Genomic DNA, 16,417 nt, shown 5'->3' on the forward strand with positions numbered 1-16,417 from the left:
GAAATTAATTTAGCTAAAATTTATTTAAATAAAAATAATAAATTTCAAATTATAATTTTGCAAAAAATCGAGGTATATAGTTAATAAGATAATAAAAAGATAAAGAGAAACTCTTACATATATAAAATTGTAAAAAGATATAAAAACATTCATTTTTTATCATAACTTGAAGTATTTGTAATTTAAAAGCTAACAGGATCTCGAGCTTTTCCTCTCTTCTTTTTCTGTATAGACACATATCTACATTGTTAGCATTATTAAATTTATTTTGCACTTACATGTTATATAGACTGAGGAAACATCAAAGAGTTCGTCAACCGACTTGGTACCTTGTTCAGGATACTTCATCGAGTTGCGACTCGAGTTTCTTCTTCTTCTTCTTCTTCGTTGTTCTCGAAGCTGGCATAGCGGGGGTAATGTCAAGGTAGTCTATAAGTCCTGGCGCATCCCTGCCAGCCGATCATTCTTCGTCGAGAAATCCGGTCGGATCGTGCAGTCCGCTGGTAGACAAAGTTGATCGTGACAGGAGAGAAAGACAGAAGACAGCATTTAACAGTCTCGTTTTGAACAAAGAGATGAGGGGAGCTGTACTACTGTGCTACGCGTGCTCGCTGCTGATCAACGTCCAGGCTCTTGGCAGATATCGAGGTCTCGAATTTCTCGAACCATGTTCCAGGCATGATCCGAAGCTGGAAGCCTGTCTGGCCAAGACGGCCAACACATTAGTGGAGCACTTTCGGCAAGGTGAGATCTCAAAATTTTTCAGATAATCTCTTCATTTCAATTTAATTCAATTTTCAACACTTTGACAGTTTCCTTGACGTAATTTTTTGTATAGCTCCATGTGCCATAAGTATTAGTGCTTTTTTTTTTTTAAAGCATTGATGTACTCAAAATGTCAAGAAACTTGAATAAAAGAAATCTCAAACACGTATATATTAAAACTGTACGACGAAATAAACAATTTGTGATTTTTATTTTATTAGAATATTCGCATTTATTGTAATTTAAAAAATTGTAAAGATTCGTACGATATGTCAAAGACTCTTGAAGAAGCTAAAGTATAAAGTTTGAATCTGTGTTTCTTACTGTGTCAAGTATAGATACATCAGCTGATTGGAATCCGTAATTTACCGAGAATATATCGCATTTCTCTGTTTTTAAACTTATAATTTCGCCTTGTTAAGAATATTAACAATTTGATACAACCCTATGTTCAATATTTTTTTTTAATAAACATAGTTTGGAATAAATCGATCAAACACACATAATAGTATACAAAGACATACAAATAACATTTCTATTACTTACAGTTTTGCATTGTGGAAAGTGAGTTAATCAATAATTCTGATTAATAGTTTTTTAGTAAATAAGGAAAAAAAATTATACACATTTCTTTAATTAGAAAAATTATACTAAAATCAAGAAAGAAAAATTGATGAATATTCTGAAGCATTCTACAATTTTTTATTGACTTTATTAAAAAATTTTAATAAGTAAAATATAATACTAAAATATAATACTAATTTGTGATGTTATTTGCAATATTGATTAATATGAAAATAATAAAAAAGTATCTGATACTCTTGTAGCGTTTCTATTTCATTTGCTAAAAATTTTGAGAAAGTAATTTTTATATCCTGCGCGTGTAGCGCGGATTATTTATTCTTTAAAGTAAATATATGACAATACATAATACACAAATGATTTGTAAATAAACTAAAAGTCGAAAGCCTGAGAAACAGACCGGTTTTATAATCACGTGGTTTTGTTAGCTTCGTTAACCGAAGCAGGTTATAACGGTGTATTCGAATGGTTACCCAGTGTCCTACATTCCAGACATTTTGTATGAAGTTGCTCTCCAACGCTTGAAGTAATAGCTTTCTTCAAACACGCCAGTGAACGAAAAACTATTGTAAAGTCATTTTTAATACAATGTAAACTTTTCAAAATTTCAAAACAAATTACAAAGATAATTAATGAGAAGTAAGATTTCTATTGCAATCTAATATCTCTGTCAATTTTTTATACAATAAAATATTATTTATTTATTTTAATCAGAGATTGCCTCCAATTGTAACAGTTTTTATTAAATTTAATAATAATAAAGAGTGTATATGTATCTCCAAGAAACTTTTAAGGAATTTTATCAAGTTTTATTTAGCACGAAGAAAAGAATGTAAATCTCTTTTATGACAATATTTATTTTGTCTTATTTGATGTTGCAACTGCAGGTTTACCTGAATTGGGTTATCCAGAAGTCGAACCAATTATATTGGACGAATTACATATTGCCCTCGGTGGTGGACCAAATGGCTATCGAGCGCAATTTAAAAACATAACTGCAAGAGGAGTCTCTTCCCTGCGAATAAATGGTCTCAGAACACGTCTCAGCGACGATGAGGTTCAGTTGCAACTTGCTTTTCAAATACCAAAAATTAGAGCTGTCGCCAGATATCGGTCAAGTGGTACCTTGATTTTGGTGCAAGCCAGCGGTGCTGGGGAGTATTGGGGAGAATACGGTGAGCTAAAACAATAAACAGTTAATTAGTAATGTGATTCAGCATCAGCGCATGTAACGTTATATAGGTACGTTATATGACTCTAGTCGTTCTAAAATATGTTACTGCGCCTTGAAAAAAAGACGAGGTTTATCAATCGTTAGGAGTATGTATATGATATTGTCGGAATTTCTCCGATGAATTTTGTTGACCAAGTGAAATGCCACTGGCACAAGTGTGCGAGTTACTTTCACCACGTGCGCAACATACATTTATTGTCAAGAAACTTCACTCATAGCTATTTCGTAGTATCAAACGTTTGTAATTGAAGGTAACAGTTTGATTGTGTACATATCCAACTTGAAGCATTCGTTACATAAATAATTATATATATATATATATAATGAATAATTTATGTTTCAAAATTAATTAGGAACATTATATGAGAATACCATGTTAATCTGATAATGAGCTATAACTGATCTGTAGTATTAAACTCCTGATGAATGGCAACACGATTTACGAACATGCTACAAGAAATATTCATATGCAATATGAGAGGAATTGTATTCATAAAAAGACAGCTCCTTTGAGATATTGAAGTAACTCATTCGCGCCTACCTGTAGACAACCCGAAGTACAAATGTCTCTTTTGTACTTGTATAATTTTAAAAAAGAAAGAGAGTCACATAGAGAAAATTACATGCAAACAATATTTATTTAGAATATATTTAAGATACTAAAAAAATTATTCAAACTAATCAAAGTTTTAACGTTTTTCGCAAAAATTAAGCATACGTCGTAGAGCAACGAACGTTAAAACTTTAATTGCAAAAATTAAGTCCTAGAACATTTTCTGTGGACTAGTTTTGTAGGCCTTGAAGAGACCTTCAAAACGCGCCCACAGAAAATGTTCTAGGCCTTATAGAGGCCTTAATTTTTGCGAAAAACGTTTAAACTTTGATTGCAAAAATTAAGGCTTCTATAAGGCCTAGAAAATTTTCTGTGGGCTCGTTTTGTAGGCCTTAAAGAGACCTTTAAAACGCGCCCAAGCCCGTTGTTCTACGATTTATAGTGTGCTTAATTTTCGCGAAAAACGTTAAAACTTTAATTGCAAAAATTAAGATCTCCATAAGTTCTAGAACATTTTCTATGAGCTCGTTTTGCAAACCTCGAAGAGATCTTTCAAATGCGCCCAGGCTCGTTGTTCTATAGTTTGTTTAATTTTCGCGAAAAACTTTCAAAATTGGAATTCGAAAATTAAGGAAACTATAAGTCCTAGAACATTTGCTTTGATGATTTCTGTCAAAAATTATTATAATCGAAGATTAGGTATTATAACATATTATATACAACATATAATTATTTTCATATTTTTGACATATTATTATTGTAAAATTTAGTTAGCAACTTAACGCTTTATTAATATATTTTGACAGAAATCAGCTGATTAAAGCGTTAATTTGCTAATTAAATTTTAAAATAATAATATGTTATAAAAATTAAAATATTTATTTATTTAAAATTAAAAAAATATATTTTAAATAATATGTATGTTATAATACTTTAAACTCGATTAATATTTGTGACAGTTATCAACTGATTTCTATCAAAAAATATTAATCGAGTTAAAACAAACCTTATATTATTTTTTTGAAAATATTATTCTTTTTAACATAAAATCGAAGAATGGCGCGCGCTAGTGTCGTTTTAGTATTATATTTAAAAAAATAATTGATAATATATGTATATATCAATTCCTACTGCTAATTTATAAACCATTTATTTAAATAGTTGATACAGCTATACGAAAAGGGAAATTAATATTCGAATTTCTTTAATTATTTTAAACAATTTGTTTTATTAATAATACTGTTGTTTTTATCCATTTCTAAGAAAAGTATGGCATGTATTGATATTGTAGTCGCTTTTCCGCTGATTGACTGTCTCGATTCGCGTTGTGCGTTATATTCATATACTTACAATTAGCATCGAGCAGTTGTCATCGCGAGGGTTCTTGTTTTAATAAAATTTGCGTGCTTACTGCAATTTATGTAGCCTCAATGAATATGGTATTCATTCTGTTATCCTTTATATTTTCATCAAGACTTTTATCGTTTACAGAGGGTGTTAGAGCCAAGGTTTTCATCAGGGCAAAGCCGTTTTTGGTTGATAGTCGTCGTTATCTTAGGTTGCAACAACTCAAATTGGATTTTTCCGTGCAAGATATCAAAATGGGTGTCGAGAATGTGCGAGATACCAATAGCATATTGCGTAAGTTGCAATTCTTTTATAAAATTTTCAGATTTTGTTTCAGAGAATAGAATGAAAATCTTAACATCTAATAATACAATCACACAATATTACAATAATAAAATCACAGTAATATAATATATAAAACGATACGCTTTATCGACTCAAAACTGTTTAGAAAATCCACACAAAAAGAACCTATATTTAATATTTATATTAATTTTAATATTAATGAAACGTTCTTAATTTTTCGATAAAGGGTTACAAGTAATTAATCGGAGAAATCGAAGTTTTATTTAAATCATTATATTGTATATCTCTATTTATGCAACTTGTATTGAGCGAATCTTATGGCTAAACATTACCTTCGTTTTCTTCGTTTTCAGTTGCTGCATTAAACTTGTTCATCAACTCGAACAGTCAGGAGTTGTTGAAAGAAATGAAACCAGATTTAAGAAGGAAGCTGGTCCAAGTGATGACAAGTTTCGTGGAGAGACTCTTCGCTCAAGTGCCATATGATGCCTGGATCACAGATTAAACGATTGATCGAAAATTGCTGAAAGCAAAAATCATCACCGCGTAATCGGTGCACTTTTGAACCACGAAACGAGGCTCCAAGCAAAGAGAAAAAAAATTCCCCCTTCGTGGAAGTCGCGCGTTTTTGCGACATAACGAAGAGATCTCTTTATAAAAATTACAACGGGAATACCGGATGACGAATATGTCGCGCGAGGTGCAACAATTATCCTTAGATGATATCTTTAAGAGTTGAAAAAAGTAATACGCGTGACGATTAACGCTCTCTCTAATCTTACATGAATTGCCCGAAGAACGTCTGGTCTTCCAAAGGTCAGCTGCATATACAGGGTATTTCATAAGATCCCGCGTCGAATTTCAAACGAATATCTTCGAAAACATTGAATCTGATTTTCTTTTATAAAAGCGTTATTCTAAACATTATGTTGATAAAGAAAGTTTAAGCTTCAAATAATTATGCATGTGTATAATTTTTTAACTAGACATCAATCACGATGATTTGTTGCCAATGCTTTCTTGCTCTCGTTATTTGTGATGATTCGTTATTTATCTTATATCTTTGTTTTATTAGTGATGTTGAATTGAATTAACGTTAATCACTCTATAAAGAATGCTTTACATCATAACGTATAAGCAATGTTATGTTTAAATTATTATATATACTTTTTTTTATAATTAAATAACATATACACACGCAATTTTAATCAGAAAAATAAAATTTGTCAAAAAAGTTATAATTACAGATATACATATGTTTTATGTGCAATGATATGTATATATATTTTATTCGTCTTCTTTTCTTTCAATAATATCAAATGAGAAAATTAAAATATTTGCTATTTATTAAAATAATTGAGTGTTTGGTTAAACTTTTTTTTATTTTAAAATAAATTATAGCATTTTAGTCTCTTCTATTTTTCTCATTTTCAAATCTTATATAAATCTTATTATGAATAACTCTAAATAAAATTATTGAAATTCTAATTCAAATTCTTATTAAAAAATCAATTCAATGTGTAACTGTTAGATAACTAACTGCGATCGCATAACTGATCGGTCGCAGAATTCGGGACAATCCATTGTAATTTATTCTACGAAAGATTCGCTGAAATAATTTAAAACGTAATTCACAATTCGATGATGCGTTTTTTCGCTTTACTTTGCAAAATTGCGTCATATAAATTCCACACGCATGACTGTTATACCGCATAGGACGCGTGACAATAAATGATAAATGAGTATCAAAGACGAGCTCTTCTAAACTTCGAGATAATAAGAGAATCGATAAATAAATGGCATCTAAAATTAAATTTTTTATCGTTGTATATGCAAATTATTTTTTTAAACCGAGATAAGTCAAAGCCTACAAATGATTAAATATCAAACAGTTCCAATCAAAGAATCGATAAATAATAAGAATAAGGATCCTATCAGTATAATCACAATCAGATTATTTGCATAACCGTATGTATTTTCTAATTTATTACTTATCATAAATCATTATAGCGTCAAATGTGTTTGATAGTTCAAGCAAGAGTCAGTTATTTTTTATTGTATTTAGGATTGATGGTAATGTTCTACATGAACTTATTGCGTATAACAATAATTGCTTTAAATCTGAATGAAAGAAAAGCATTAGTGAAATTAATTGTACAACAAAGCTTCAAACGAGAAAATAATTGCGAAATGATGATTCTAAAGTGCAAAACAATTATATGTATATGTATAATAGTACACTCAATTATATTTCGTCAAATCACGTCTTTTCTAGGAATTCTGATCAACAGATACATTATTCCTGAGTCAAGCAACAAATATGATAGGTTTTGTCGAACTATTAATCATTTTTTCATTTTTCTTTCAATAAAAAATAGTAGCATCTTGTAGGAAATGTAAATTAAACTTTGTAGGATGTAAGATTGAACATAGTTTATATTGTTCAAGTATAAAAGAATTAGCTTATTCTTTAGTAATAAAAATAGCATGTTTAGAATAATATTAAATATTTTTATTTAATAAAATATATTTAAAAATAAAGAAAAATAATTTTTATTTTATAATAATTATTTCCAAAAAATTCTGATAGAATTAATTTAATTATATATCGATTTATAATATTAATAAATTTGAAAACATAAATTTCAATCGTTTTATTATTTTCAAAATATTTATTACTTAATTGTACAATATTGCTAGTTTAGACGCAATATTGTAAACTGAAACTCTTCTTAATCAACAACGAAACTATCGATAATAATGGCAATATTTACAAGAGAATATTGTATGAACTTTATTCTAATATTCGGTAAATAGAATTAACATACCGTGAAACATGTCCACAATGGAGACAATTACTATATTTACTTTCGCGCAAAAGATTAATCATATTGGCATACAAATATAATCATATGGGTCCATATCTTGATAACTTGAAGACATTCTTATATTAGCGTTACGTCCTCGTGATTATTAAAGTGAAATCGCAATTGTTACCAGTGATTGTTACTCTGATGCGAGGATTTTAGATTTAGTCTATTGAATATAGCCTTTTGAGCAGTATAAGATCCACACGTACCTACATATTTGCTGTTATAAAAATTAGTGGGTCAATAAAAGCCGGAAACACAATACAATGTTATGTCATGTGAGCGTGCTTTTCGATATAATTGCTGCTGTTGGCAACCATTTTTCAAAATGTACAGTAATTTCTTGCCGATGCCTTAATATCTTATCTAAACTGTTGAAAAAAAAAATACAACAGACATAAAATGTGACATCATGCAAGCGTGTTTACAAGATAAAGTTTGCGAGCAAAGGTAATACGTCTTCTACTAATTTTCTAATCACGATATACGTTGAAATATCCGACATATGCAAAGACATATTTTAAAAGTAAAGAATAAGAAAAAAATATCAAATTCATATAAAAAATAAAAATTTCTTCTTATTAAAAGAAAAAATAAGAGAATATAATTTTAGAAGAGATTAATTTTAGAATATTTTAATATAACACTGTCTTTGTATTATGTTTGTATAAAAATTTGTTTTAACATATCTTAGATCTTATCTATTCTTAAAATAATAAAATATAATGTGAAGTTTATTTAATAAAATATATAATATTCTTTAATCAGATGATATAAATAAAAAAATTGTGCAGTTTATTAAATTCGTGGTTTTTTCAGTATAAAAGAAACAAATGTTAGAAAAACATAAAATTATTTGTAGACATTTCAACAATTTTTTTAACTCAAGAGATATATTTTGATCTCTGCGTCTCGAATTTTTTTTTTTTTTTTTGATTGATGGCCTGCAAAGTGACACATTGACTGACATCCGGTTGGCCGTCAACACCGACTTCACGGTCATAGCTCTGATAACTCTAATAATTCCTTTGATTTGATGACTGACTATTATGACATTTTTGCTAATTCACGTTTCGGTAGCTCATGTACCCGTAAACAATCATTCTCAATCGTATCCGGAAGTAATCCCGCCTGCAAGACTTTATTCTTTATATCTTAATAGCTCTTGCTATATGTAGTTTGCACAAAAATCAAAACTTTTTGATTATAACTTATGAAACGAGTTAAAATGTATCAAGGAAATTATTATAGCAATTCTATTTTATAATAATTAGACATTATTACACACACATATGAGATAAAATATTGATTTTATATCAATAAAAAAAATATTTAGTAATATTTTTCACGTTTTTAGGAAAAAGCCATTTTTATAACCATTTACAAAAACCATTTTCATAACTTTGATCATATATTAGAAGTATGTAAGAAAGAAATAAGTATTTAAAAAAAGGTTTTTCTTTAAAAAAAGCTCAAAAATATATTTCGTATTTCACGCGTAGATGCTAAATTTGATATATAATATTAATTTCATTTTTATAATTTTAATATTCTTTCTTCCTAAATGTATAACTTATTCTGCGAATTATTTATAATCGCATTTCCTGGAAATATTAATATAAATCTGCCGCATTATTTTATAGTATTAAATGTTAATATTTAAATAGTTTATTTACTCTTGTTTCCAAATAATTTGAACATTTATTAAAAGTCTGATTTATCCGTTTAAAAATTTTACAGTGCTTAAAATAAAAATTTTTAATTGCATCAAAAAATTTGAGAGAGCATTTATCCTTAACTATAAATTTTTTAATTTTCCTATAATTTTTCTGTCCAATATTATTTATTAAACACTATTTTACGCCGTGACCATGACTGTGTGGACTTTGATTCTTGCGTGTTAACATATTTTCATTTTATTTTAACTCTTGAGGAAAAATCTGTGAAAACCTGTACCTTTTGTACGTTCATTTCCATCGATCCGTGAAACTCATTACGTATTCCTAGCTGTGTGTTTCTATAGTACACACATAATATTAATAGCCAAGGAACCACATCTTTTGTTGGTACATGGCGTAATACATGCTGCTGATTTATATGGTTATTTTAAAAAGTTGCGTCTTCCTTTTTAACAAAAAAGACAATTATCATAATATAAAACATCGAATCATAATAAACAATTTAACTTTTGCGTCAATCGGATCTATTTATCCCTCGGATCATGTATTCCTTTAAGATGATTTAATTTACATGCCAACGATAAATAATTTAATTTATGCCGACGAAATATGTAAACTGCATATTAGATTATGCATAATGTACAATTTTCGAAATAAAAATTAAAAAAAAAAATAGAAAATGTCTAAAATATTTTCATTTGTTCTAAAATTTTACAATCTTATTACAATTCAAGGGGATGTCTATTCTATTCTGTTCGTGTATTCTAAAATGTGTAAGAACGTCTTTGCGCGATGTTTTCGAACATCCAAATCGCGAGTTAAATAAGCGAATTTCAGAAACAAGCAGTCTTGTGAAACATCTGTTAAAAAAGAAAAAAATCTATACTGTTGCAAGAAATAAAAAAATCTTCATATTATGTAAAGAAATAAAAAATAAAACAAATAAAATAGCTATAAGAAACGCCAAGATTTTATATCTTATTTCTTCTAAATTTGTGCAATATTTATCATTAATTATATAAAGAGCAAAGTAATCTATGTTAAAAATTATATATATGTATATGTGTGTGTATGTATCATGTTTTACATTAAAATATCTTTCTTTTCTTCAAGCATAATGTTAAAGCCTCGGCATTCCTATTTCAGGGATAGTATATTTCTTTAGAATAAAATCGTTTGGCGCGATATAAAAAATTATTTACCCATTAATTAATGTCCATGTAGAACATTTCTCGATAACAGATATATTGCGGTATGATCAGACGGTTGTCGATCGCCTTCAGTATAGAAGCCGTATGAAGTAGGATGTCATGTAATTTGTCGACAGTCATTATTCGCTTGCACGTGTCACTTCTCCACTTTTCACGGCCTGCACGTGAACATTTTTCTGCGATCATCTAGAGACAGATATCATCTAGAGAATAAGAATGATATGATTTTCACGTCGAATTGTGATAGGTGGCGAGCAACGGACGGCAGATAAAGAGGGGATGAATAAATAGTCACTGCTATAAGGCGTTCAGATCGCCGTTCGGATCATCCACTTCTGGACCGACTATTCTCGAACCACCTGCTGTTGCGGGATCTCGGTCGACCAGCAACCCCCGTCGTCGAGTCTCGTGCCCAGGCTTCCGCAGGCCCGGAAGACAACATTCGTTGAGCTTTCTGTCTGTCTTTGTTTTTCATTTTTTCTTTGAAAAAAATGACAGCACTAGCGAAGGCAACGGCCATTGTGGTCCTGCTTGTCGTGGCGACGACTGGCGCGGAAGCTCGAGACATACGTGAGTAAAATAAGATTTGTTCAAAGAGGAAAATATACCGCACGATATGAAAATCTTTTATATATGACGTTTTATATACGATTCGATTATATTATATTTATATTTATAGTGCGTTTCTCGTGTCAACTTTAATATTATTATTTAATTAAAAGCTTTAATATTATTATTATTACTATATAATATAAAACAAACGGTCAAATGCTAAAGGTCCTCGACTCAACATCTATTAGATCATCATCAAGATTTCTATTGAATCTGCTTACACTTTCGTATACGCTCGCGATTTAAGCGATTATTATTGACGACTGAGTTAAGAACTTGAGACAAGCGCGTTTATCATTTTATATTTTTGCATCTAATTATTTAAATTTATTTACATACACTTGTGAACAAAGACGCTCGAATTTTAGTATTTTAATCTTCATGCTTGACAGATGTAAAATTTCTGTAATGTTTTGTCGCGCGTGACTGTGCGAAAAGTAGTATATACAATATTGAATATATTGAGAATCATTAGAATATATTATTATTATTACACAATCAATTTAAATCTTGGTTAAAAAAAACGTTTATTCTAACTTATACTTTTTGTTACCATATATACATAAATATTTACATATTTACATATATATATATATATTTTTTTTTTTTTTTCAAATAACATTTTTTTACGATGAAATTAACAGCTCAAAGTTTAATTAAAAGTACTATTTCAACTTTATTTCTTCTATCAATATGTTAGTTTAATAGAGCAAAGTCCTTTGCATAGAAGATAACTTTGACGCTCTGAATTTGCATAATTATTCTTCATGCATCATTCAATTCGATATATATCCGGATTATTTTATCGCTATAAATGTTGGAAAATATGAGAAAAACGGTTGCATATGAAAAGCAAAAAACTGACCTACAGCTAGGTTATGCATACATATGAATGGAAACATGAATAATAACTATTAATTATTAAACACATTCTCTTGATCAAAGTACATAGAATGTATGAAAATATACCAGTAAAAGTATGGTACTATAGAAATTAGATCATGTTGCAGTTACAAATCAGAATCGAGCGGATTGATACAGATTGCTATGCATAAATATATTAAGAAATATTTTTTATTTTTTTCCTCCCCTAAAAGTGTGCTTTTAATTATACCACTATAATAATTATATTAAAAAATACGTATAATTATATTAATTATCTTCAACAATTCTAATGATAATTTTAATACATTTTCAGCCGAGTTTCTACATATTTGTCAAATTGGCCAACCGGAACATGAATACGAAACATGTGTCAGCAACAGCATAAATGATTTGAAGCCGTACCTTAAGATGGGCGTACCGGAATATAACATCCCTTCTTTGGAACCTCTTAAATTGAAAAGATTATTTTTTTCTCCAACAAGTAGCTTACAAATAGTGGCGAGCGATATCGCCGTAAAAGGTGCCAGTAATTTCATGATTAGTAAAGTGAAGTAAGTATATAAAAAAAATAACATACATACATATAATTGTAGCAGGATCGTCTGTTAAAGTCTTAAAGTTTTAGAAGGTGCAAATACGAATAATAAGATATATCTCAATGAATATTGAATGAATTATCTGAATGAATATTGATTAGATATTCTTAATTATACACATATGAACAATTATCCGCAAACATATTATTCAAATAATATTATTGTTTTGCACAAGCTTTTTTAGAGATAAAAAGTCTCTCATAATATTAAATTAATTACGTATGTCTCTGCTCTCTCAGTCATTAATCTAACTAGATTATATACATATAGTCATGCAAGAAATAGTCGCGTATCTATTGTTTTTGCTATCGTTGACTTTTTCATATACTCGTATGACGTTTCCATATGCTTCCTCCTGTAACATATATCGCTTCGGGTTTTTACGTCACTTTATCTTTTTAACATTTAATAAGAAAAAATTTATTAATTAATCTAACTTATTATACTGTTTATTTAAATATTTTTTTATTTATTGTAATTTTGTAGAGAAAAAGTCTATTGTTAGTTAAATATTTTGATATAATCATAAAAAGGATAAAAAAAAGTATATATGATAAAAAGGAATGTAATTTTTTAAATTAGTATAAAAAAAATTTCGTGATTATAATTTAAAATCAAAGTTTTAGTGAAGAACGTTATTTGAGTGTATAATGACTTTGATATTTCATTAAAATTTCGGTAGTTTTAAATTGTCTCTGAAACATATGTTTTTATCGTTACGGTACGTTATCATGATGAAAGGATTGATTGCGACAGAAAAAAAAAATACATTAAATCTCACAACGGTGAAGAGCTATTATTTATTCTACATGCGTACGGCCGTGACACAAACACTCAAAGTATATGTGCGTTGGGAACAATCATGCCGTTTTTCAAAGATTACAAAAGAAAATAATCGATAAGGACCGGAAAAATGCGAACGGAAATGGTCGGTTTCTCGTTACCTCGTTGCATGCGAAATTTAAAAGGATGACTCTCGTCAATATGTATATTGAGACATATAGATAATGAGACACACTCAAGTATTGAGAAAGAAAGATAGATGTATAAAGTTTAGAATGGCAGTGTAGTAATAAAGCGAACGAACAAGGTCGATGTCATCTATTGAAATCGTCGGTTGATGACTTCCCATGTGTGGAAACTACGAAAGAAAGGCTTATTATATTTGTGATAATTGATCCTGTATTTATTACTACAAAATGCATAAGGCACATACACACACACACACAGACACAATGTTAACTTTTCAATATGATGTCATTATGTATGCTATATTAATATTAGTCATAATGTTGAGTCTTGATAATAATGCTGAAATTTTGCAAAGGTGTAACTTCTCTGTAAACGTTATTTATTGTTTGTAATTGCTCAATATAATTGAGTGTTTCTAAAATTTAAAATTTCAAGATAAAAAATTTTTCAGGATAAAAATATGTATGCATGTCATGTGTGATGATGCAATTATAATGATAGATTTAACAAAGTTTTATGAAATCTTTATAAACTATAATTTGTTGTACTGATTTTTTTTATGCCATCGTACGATTAACTGAAAATTAATATTAGCGATTAAAAAGAAAATTTGATTATGCATCGCTCTTAGGGAGATTTACATACATACATACAAACTAACTGAAGATTTAACATTATGCTTAATTTAGAAATTATAAGTACGAATGAACCTCTCTCGCTATTTTCTTACACTATTACTCATTAATGTCGCTGTTTGTTCTTTTTTAAGAAGCGACATAAACAATATACTTGATAAAATTTTGGTGGACGTGGATTTGCCCAATATCATCGTTAACGGAAACTATGAGGTCGACGGCAAAATATTGTTACTTCCGCTTCGCGGATCTGGCCCGATGCACGGAAATTTCTCTGAATGCAGAGGTATTTGCCATTTTACATGAGATTATGACATTACCTATTATATCGCCCTAATATTTTCTAATCTCAGCGGTAGAAAGAATAGATTGCTATCTTTAAATTCAAAAAGTGATATATGATAGTACCATTATTGCAATAATTGTAATAACTGTAAATATTATACTTATCTATTTCTATTGTATATGAAATTACGATCTCATCTCTCTTTGTAGGCGCATGCAGGATTCGGGCTGAAAAATACTTTGACGAGAACAGTGTGGAGAGGGTTCGCATCACAGAATTTCGGATGAAAGTCTCGGTGGGCAAGGGTACGTTAAAACTGGAAAATCTGTTTAACGGCGAACAAGTGCTCGGGGATGTTATCAATTCGGCTATCAATAATAACTTCGACCTCTTTATGAGGGAGCTCTCGCCACTGGTGGAAACGGCGCTCTCCGATGCGTTTCGAAACATCGCCGACAATATTGTTCAGCAATTCTCGTTCGACCAACTCTTTCCCGCATAAAAATCTATAAATCCCTCGATAATCGGACGGGCTGAAAAACAGCGACGCAGGGATTAAGTTTAAAAATCTATCGCGATATATCGCGATAGAAGGAGTTAAAGCGCTACGCTGAATCTTCCTTTGCATGTGTGCATGCTTGGTTAAAATTCGTAACGCTATCATTCAGTTATTATAGCGCATTACATTTCGATCTAATCCAGAACTGGATTCTGGCAAGAAAGAGCGAATGAAAGAATTGTAAAAATCATCACACGTAGAACGATCCTAACACTTCTTGAAATATTAATTGATTGATGATCGCGTAAATCGATGAATCTCTTTTAAGATACTTGCGAGATTTATTTAATCACGTAATACTATTTTTAAATTAAAACTATGCAAACTGGTTGAGTATTTTTGAAACGCTAGAAGAAGAATAATAACATTTAAAAATAAGAAAGAATAAGATAAAACAAAGATGTCTTTAAAAATATTAGTAAATTCCATGAGAGAGAGAGATTTTATACAGTTCTTTAGATAAAAAATGTAATCCAGTATGCAATATCTCGATCTGTTATCATTGTTCGCAAATACAGAAACTATTCATCCTAAGTTGCTAATAAGTACCTAGAATTAAACAGGAAATGCTTGATTGATAAAGTAAAAAATCAAGTATTTTTCTGCAAATACAATAGAATACTATATACTAAAACTTTTGTTTGCGATTCATTTTGATTTATTTAAGTATTCTTAACAAGTGAAAGATCTGACAATGAATAAAAGTGTGTAAAAATAGCTTACCGACATATAGTTTACACGAAAATTTAATTTATAAAAACTTGCCGAGACTATGTAGTAAACGAGAATTTAAATATAATTATAGATACGTATAATAACGTGGCAATTTTATAATTAATGAGAGTGCATGTGTCGAGAAATACTGATAAGTTCAATACATTATGAATCATTGAATAAAGTTATTGACCATAGTATTTGTTAAACAGTATTAGCATTTTTTATTCCTTTTGTCTTCTCTTCTTTTTAAATTTACAATTTGCATGTAATATATAATTTGCGAATTTTTAAATGGATGATAATTATATTTTACTAAATAATACAGTATACTTTTTCTTTCATCATGTATATTTATTGATTTATTTATTTATGATTATTTTGCATTATAATATTCTTTTAATTCATAAAGTTGTAACTTATTTAAAAAATCTTACATAATGTGGTAGATATATTTATTTGCAGTAATTTTATATATTATAGAAAACATCTATAATAAGTAAATTTTTTTATTTATACGCACCAAAACGACAGCAATTATTATTTTTAGCAAGTTTATAGCGTTATATTAATAAGAAAATAATATATTATACTATAAAGTATAAAGTATG

At 29.1% G+C, this 16,417-nt stretch overlaps 2 protein-coding genes across 2 annotated transcripts; both read left to right on the forward strand.

The window, feature by feature from the left end:
• The first annotated feature begins 443 nt into the window (after window positions 1–443).
• Window positions 444–7,269, forward strand: Jhbp2 (Juvenile hormone binding protein 2). The gene is made up of 4 exons (XM_083042583.1): window positions 444–744; window positions 2,235–2,522; window positions 4,626–4,775; window positions 5,141–7,269. Exons 1-4 carry the CDS (start codon window positions 576–578, stop codon window positions 5,290–5,292), a joined length of 759 nt encoding a protein of 252 aa, XP_082898709.1. The 5' UTR covers window positions 444–575; the 3' UTR covers window positions 5,293–7,269.
• Window positions 7,270–10,885: 3,616 nt separating this feature from the next.
• LOC145938353 (circadian clock-controlled protein daywake) lies at window positions 10,886–16,006 on the forward strand. Its single transcript, XM_083041877.1, has 4 exons — window positions 10,886–11,117; window positions 12,358–12,595; window positions 14,382–14,533; window positions 14,743–16,006. The coding sequence occupies exons 1-4, from the start codon at window positions 11,039–11,041 to the stop codon at window positions 15,033–15,035; spliced, it is 762 nt and encodes a 253-aa protein (XP_082898003.1). The 5' UTR covers window positions 10,886–11,038; the 3' UTR covers window positions 15,036–16,006.
• The last annotated feature ends 411 nt before the right edge of the window (window positions 16,007–16,417 follow it).

Source organism: Prenolepis imparis, unplaced genomic scaffold (assembly GCF_030444845.1).
Source record: "Prenolepis imparis isolate NDT839.2.m4 unplaced genomic scaffold, iyPreImpa1.0 SCAF_7, whole genome shotgun sequence".
NCBI classification, from domain to species: domain Eukaryota; kingdom Metazoa; phylum Arthropoda; class Insecta; order Hymenoptera; family Formicidae; genus Prenolepis; species Prenolepis imparis.